The 6,987-nt window shown below is 31.1% G+C and overlaps 1 protein-coding gene across 1 annotated transcript in view; it reads right to left on the bottom strand.

Annotated features, from left to right (window-relative positions):
- The window catches only part of LOC106779547 (RING-box protein 1), a 13,485-nt gene extending 10,929 nt beyond the window's left edge, over window positions 1-2,556 (bottom strand). Inside the window, exon 1 of the mRNA XM_022776613.1 lies at window positions 2,449-2,556. Within this exon, the coding sequence (XP_022632334.1) occupies window positions 2,449-2,556 (108 nt within the window). The remainder of the gene's footprint in view (window positions 1-2,448) is intronic.
- Window positions 2,557-6,987: the final 4,431 nt, after the last annotated feature.

Raw genomic sequence — 6,987 nt, 5'->3', positions numbered from 1 at the left:
TCCATTCTTATTTCTAGTACATTCTTGATTAGTTTAAATTATAGATAAAAATAGAGTGACACACCTTCAGAACACACATTTAGCAAACTAAATGATCAGCACATCCAAAATATATCCTTGAAGAACGAAATTGGACAAGACATCCAAAACAACACACATAAAGAGTCTAAACAATCCTTAATAATGGTCTGCCATAACCTTTAACAAGAAGCACAATCAAATCCACTTCAGCCCATACAAACAGAACAAACTCACGTTTTTGCACATATATATACAACCAAAAGAGACTCAACAGTTATAACCCAGAAATACCAATTTACTTAGAGCCTAACCCTTTCAGCATTACCATAACACTCCAAACCTGCAAGGAATTATCCCACTACAAAGTGGAGAGATTCAAGCATCCATTATCAATAAAGGTTTACACAAACAAGTACTGCTCATAGTAATACAAGAGAATTTGTACTACATTTATCAACATAGCTCAATTAACTGGTAAAGAGGACTAAGATTTCATCACACATTGCATATAATTGCAGGACACACATTGCATATAACATAGCTCAAGTAACTGCAAACAAAGATATGATATAACTTTAGGAACAGCAAAGGGTTTGGCCTAACTGCATGAAAAATAAGCATCTTAAATTCATCAATCAAGCAGAAAAATAAGCACAAAAGATAAAATGGCGAAAAAAAAAAACCCCACAACATTAAAATTTCATAAAAGGTTTAAGGAAAGTACAGCATGGCAGAGGCCGCGGTGGAACTCTCCTTTGTCGACAGGATCACGGTGGCAGCGGCCGGGCGTCACGTTAGAACCAGGGCAGAGTCCTCGTAGTATATATAACTTTTAGTAAAAATAGATTAGTGTTTTTTAATATAATATAATTAACTATAATTAAGTATAGATTAATTATTGTTTTCCAGGCCTTACACAGTAGAGTTTTGTTTTGGCTGTAAGTTAGAATGCGGTCCCACGACACGAATTTTGAACATGGTTGTTTGAAATTTTCACCTTAATACCAGTCCAAATTCGACATTTGGGAATCTGAATTCTGAATAGGTTTTACAATTTTCTTTTTTGAATTTCATCAAAATAAAGGGAATGAAAAATTATAAAAAATATATATGTTTAGTAGATGGAAGTATATTTATATTTATGGTTGGATGTTGTAAAATAAAAGATATTAAATTTTTTTTTTTAAATTATTAAACAATAAGAGATGGAAAAATAAATTATTTAAGAAATAGAAATATATAGGTGTAAGGTCATTTAGTAATAACTTTTAATTGTTGTAACTTTTTAAGAAAATAATATTGAAAAATGTATAAGTATGTCGTTAAATTATTTAATTTTATAAAGTAGGAATTGGTGATTTGTAGTTTTATTTAAAATCAGCAAAATTAAATTCAATTTACAGTTTATTAAAATTATTTAAGAACAACGGAAAAAATAATTGAGTGAAATTTTGTTGTTTAACAAAAAAAAAAACATTAATTTGAATTGATTTAAATTAAATTTGACAAATGTATATTAATATGGTTAAAGAATAATTTATAGTGAAATTATTTTTAAAAATCGAAATGGAAATGGATATTGAACAAAGTTGACAGAATTCAAATTAAAATTAAACAGATCAATTACTATATTCATCTAAGTTGTGTGTCTTCTTTTTCGTCGATATAGCTCCAAAGTTTGATATCTTTATATTGTTTGGTATGTGTTGATGGGTGTATATATCTCGTTTGATGAATGTTTAATGTTTTGTCAAGTGTAGGAATGTAGGACAGATGGGTTTATATGTCGAAATTTTTTTTAATAGTTGATCATTTCTGCAGCATTATTATTAGATTTAATACTAATTGTATCATGCAGAAAGTGGTTATTAATTATCCTACTAGACTAAAGTAGTTAATTTTAATTACTTTTTTTAGTCTCCACAATACTTTTTGGATTATTTTTTCTAAAAGGTCATTGAAGGTGCAATTGTGACAAATTGACATAGTCAGAGGGTTGTCTAAAGTGAATGTGAGATCGAAACTACATGCACTTTCCATGATTGTGGCTCATTTTAAAGGTCCTATAAAATACAGTATTGTTAGTGATTGCAATCTAGAGTTTGGGTTTGTGTAAGAGGATGATAGAGTTGAGTATAGAAGAGAAAATATTTTTTCAATGAACCTTGTGAAGGTAATAGACAATTTTATTATTGTGTTAATCGAGAAATGAAACTTACAAATAATCACTTGTAAGACATCTTAATTTGTTGCTATATTTGAGAAGTATCATACACAATGGCTCCATGTTCATTCATTTTAAATATTTGGAAGTACAACTTGTTAATGGATGCGGTAGTTGGTATTTGCATAGTTGTGCACACTTTTGCCATAATGAGGTTCAATGTGAAATTGTATGTTTTGGCCTTTGAATTAGGAACTACACACCATCTTCACATTCAATGGTTTCCCGTTTGAAAACAAGGTTGCGAGATAGGAATTTGAATAGTTCTCTTCGTCGTTGATGGCAAAGTTCACCATCTTAAAAGAGTCCATGTATTAATATATAAAGAGTAAAGGTAATGGCTAGTTCATTAGGTAATAAAACATTGTGCTTAGAGCTGTCAAGTGAGCCCCTTTAATAAGATTTGGCTCTAACCCATGTGGGTTGGGACCAAAAAAACCCTTCATTAAAAAAGTCCACAAGGCTAAAAACCCCTAAAGTCCTATGGGTTAAGGCCAGCCCATGAGCTTTCCTTTTTACAAAATTTAACGTCCAGAAACATAATATCATCATCCAAGTAATCACAAATCATGTGTATTATACAAACTCTTGTGCATTAAAAAGACTCCGACAAGCTTGAAGTCTTATTCATATTACAACCTACAAATTTCATGCTCTAATATCAGTAACAAGATCCATAGCACTTCAAGCTTCAAGGGAATATATATAAGGTTACAAATGAAGTTTAATGCCAAAATATATATGAGGAGATATCACCAAACTAGCAAGTGGCAACAAACCTTCTTACATTCATCCTGCCACACCAAAAGAAAACCGAACAATGACAGAATAGGAAAAAAAAAATTCCATAATCCTTGAATGGACAACTGGAACATGTAGCTAAAATTGTATCAAAGATCAAAAGTTGCATTGGCAAACCTAAAATGAAATCCTTGAGGTTCTTCATCTGTGCAGAGAGGATTACCAAACATGTTATCAACAAAGTACTATTCACGATTTTGATTCAGGCAGAGAGCTTTCACATAATCTCTTTAAGAATCACATCAAGTATCCCAATAGAAATTTTTGGTTGGTAATGTTCATCTGTATTCACTTCTTCAATTTCCTGGAATAGGATTGTGAAACCACTAGTATTAGCTTTAATTCTGAAATCTAGTGTTGATTTTGGGCAGAGTCTGTCTGAGCATATTCACATGACTTGCCATGTTTTCATTCTTATCTGATGTTACTGTCTTTAACCAATCTATTCATATGTCAAGATAAATATGGTACTGACTTCTATAACCATTATGGCTTATGCAAATTGGTGAATCTACTAATAACTAAACAGAAAAAATTATTTAAAATGATATGCATAACCTTAGCCAATAGGAGTAGGAAAGGACATAACCAACAACAAAAGAAAAGGAAAAATAAAAACTGGGCATAGAATATCATATGATGATGAGAATTAAGCAAATTCAACCACCTGAACAATGTCCTCTCCCTTGATGACTCGGCTAAACACAATAAGCTTTTCACTTAGATCAGGTATTGGTGCAATTGTGATGAAAAGATCAAATCCTTTGTTGAAGTAATTACCCTTCGAAGTTCCAAGCATGAATGCTTCATGTCTCATACTAGTTAATCATCACAACATTTAGTAACTAGAAAAAATTATTCAGCTAACAGGTAGATTATCAATGGTCTAATGATATCATAAACATCAAATTGAAATTAAACAAAAAAGAAATAAACCTTGCATATTTCTTCCCTAACAAGGTCCAATCTTCAGTAGCTTCGGGCCTTTTGTTATGACTAGCCTGAATTACATAATGCTTAAGTACTTGGTGAAAAAGCATTCCCTTAATGGAATCTGACATTACAAATCATATTGCAATCTAAAGGACTAGCATTCTACAAAAATTATAAACAATAATTTAAAAATTTAATAACTAGAAAGTAAATTAAAGCTATGGTGTCACCGAGTCTAGCTGTGATCACTTTCACTACCCATAATGTTGAAGACTTTCAACATCTTCTAAAAGTTTAGACTCATCAATTCCCTCCGGACCAAAAATATCTTCAACAATTTCATCTTTCACAAGCAATTAAAATACAATCAAACAACTAGTTTACAATTAATAATTTAATGTAAAGTAATTTTAAAAATAATAACATATACACTTACCACTAGGATTTTCAGAAAATCCATATAGTCAATTTTGAGTACAAATCAACATTTGCACATGCTCAGGAAGGATGAAACTTTTATATTTCGAAGGTACATGCCCACCTTTACTAAAAGCTGACTCTGATGTCACTATAGTAATGGGAATACTAAACACATCTGGAGCCATTATAGACAATATGACAAANTTTTTCTCATTAGTCTTCCAATATTTGAGCACATCAAAATATTCATTGTCTTCATCACCATCTATTGTTGGTTCATCTAAATAAACATCTATCTCGTTCTTTCCAATATGAAATTTTGATTCATTCTGATACATTTTAAAATCCTATAATGCATTACATATTAATTATCAAAACAAAACTAGAAAAATTGGAAAAAAAAATTGAACACTAGATATAAAACGCTTACCGAAGTAATCCTTGATCTCTTAAACTTTTTCCCTTCAGTATTGGACTGAGACATCAAGATGGATTCAATAGGTGGTTAGGAAAGAGAAACACTAGAGGTAGAAAAGTTCTTTACATATTCTTTAAATAACCACTTGAATTCTTTGTTTTATCAACCTTTAGTCATGGATCAAGAATAGCTCCAAAAACTAACCCAATACTATACTCCTTCCAATACTTTCAAAACTTTTCTTTCATATTACAAGCCATGTCCTTTAAGGTGACATCTTCATTCAACAAATTTTCTTTAATGATGAGCTGAATTTTCCAAATTTGCATAAAATACAAGTTTGAAGTGGGATAAGATGAACCAAGCATCATGTTTGTAATCCCACAAAATGGTTCTAAGAATAGACATATTTTCTCTCCCCTATTCCATTCCTCGGAAGATGGACAATTTTTATAATTTCTATCAATCACTTTGAGAATTTCAAAATCTTCCTTATATTTGACTGCACTTTCAAGCATTAAATAGGTTGAATTCCATCTTGAAGTCACATCTAATCTCAAACCCATGCTCATATTTATGCCAACATCACTGACACGTTCTTTGAATTTGAGAGTTCTTTCATCCAATGATTTAACATACTTAATACTCTCTCTAATACTATGGAGTGCTTTGTCAATCACCTTTAAACCATCTTGAACTATCAAATTAAGAGTGTGAGCACAATATCATACATGGAAAAACTCACCATCACATAATAAATTTCTATGAACACAAAGATGACTTTTCAGAATGTCTTGCAAATTATTATTGGCAGAAGAATTATTTAGGGTAATTGAGAAAATTTTCTTATCAATACCCCATTGTTTTAGGTAATCAAACACAACACTTTCTAGTTCAACTCCTGTATGTGGTGGTTTCATTCGACAAAAGTTAATAATCTTACTTGTCAATTTCTAGTTTTCATCATCAAAGTGTGTAGTTAGACAAATATATCCCTCAGAAGCAACTCCAGTCCAAACATCAGAGGTTAAGCAAATTATATTAGGAATCTTAGACATAATTTGCTTAACTTTATCCTTTTTTCAATGTATTCCTTTTGCACATTTGGTACAGTAGTGTTCCTACATTTCATGTCAACATTAGGATTAATGTATTTTTATGCACTCTCTGATTCGTTCATATTCAACAAAATTATAAGGAAGACTATGTTTAATTATGACTCTTGCAAGTAACTTCCGATGAATCTTTTGATTGATTTTTTGTGTCCCTATCTTTGCTTCTTGATTCAGATCCACATATAAGTTTGCAATACTTCTACACACATGGACATGTCGACTTAAATCTGAAGTTCCATAATTGTTTTTAGTAACTGGATTTTTTCCAACTTTGTAGCTACTACCACAATACTTACATGCAGCCTTTTCAATGTCATCCTCATCTTTTCCTATTTTTGTGAAAAAATTCCAAAGATTTGAGATTTCCTTTTTATTGGTGGTAGCACTCTTAGATCGACTAGGAGTTTCAGATGCAAGATCATCAACCAAAATCAAAGGGTTACTCTTATGGTGGTCCATATTTAAAAGTTATTGCACACAACTGCATAGATAAATTAACAATATCTTTAGTAGGTCTTCAATAAAGATATTGTAGGGTCAGGAAAACTGCTTTTAAAAAGGGAAAGACGTGACCCAGAAAACAACCAGTTAAACTTAAAACCGATTAGCCATAGCTGGGATGAGAAAAGGCGTTTCCCCCCAAACTATAAAACTATTATTCAGTTTGTCCAATATGTATATGCTCTTATTTCAGTAGCTATTGGAGGTGTGTATATATTCTACTTATTTCTTGATCTATTGATAACTACTTTAACTATTGGTTTTGGGCAAGTTGATTTCATTGCATCTTCTTTTTAAGGGATAAATGAACTAAAAGAGACAAAAAAAGGCACCAATTGGATCCAAGACACTTGAAGCAACTATTGAAAAGACCTTATGCAGCAATGATTGGAACAGGAAGTGTACCCTTTGATATAGCAATTGATGCAGATATGTATAATGTGTATAATTTTTATAAAAGTATCTATATAACATTTTCTAACTAACTACGTTTCTTCTCATTTATTGTAGAGTTAAATGTTACAAAACTAAAAAAGAATACCATATATCACAAG

Source organism: Vigna radiata, unplaced genomic scaffold (assembly GCF_000741045.1).
Source record: "Vigna radiata var. radiata cultivar VC1973A unplaced genomic scaffold, Vradiata_ver6 scaffold_364, whole genome shotgun sequence".
In the NCBI taxonomy this organism is placed as follows: Eukaryota; Viridiplantae; Streptophyta; class Magnoliopsida; order Fabales; family Fabaceae; genus Vigna; species Vigna radiata.
Note: the sequence above shows the minus strand (reverse complement) of the source record. Positions and strands in the feature narration are given on the sequence as shown.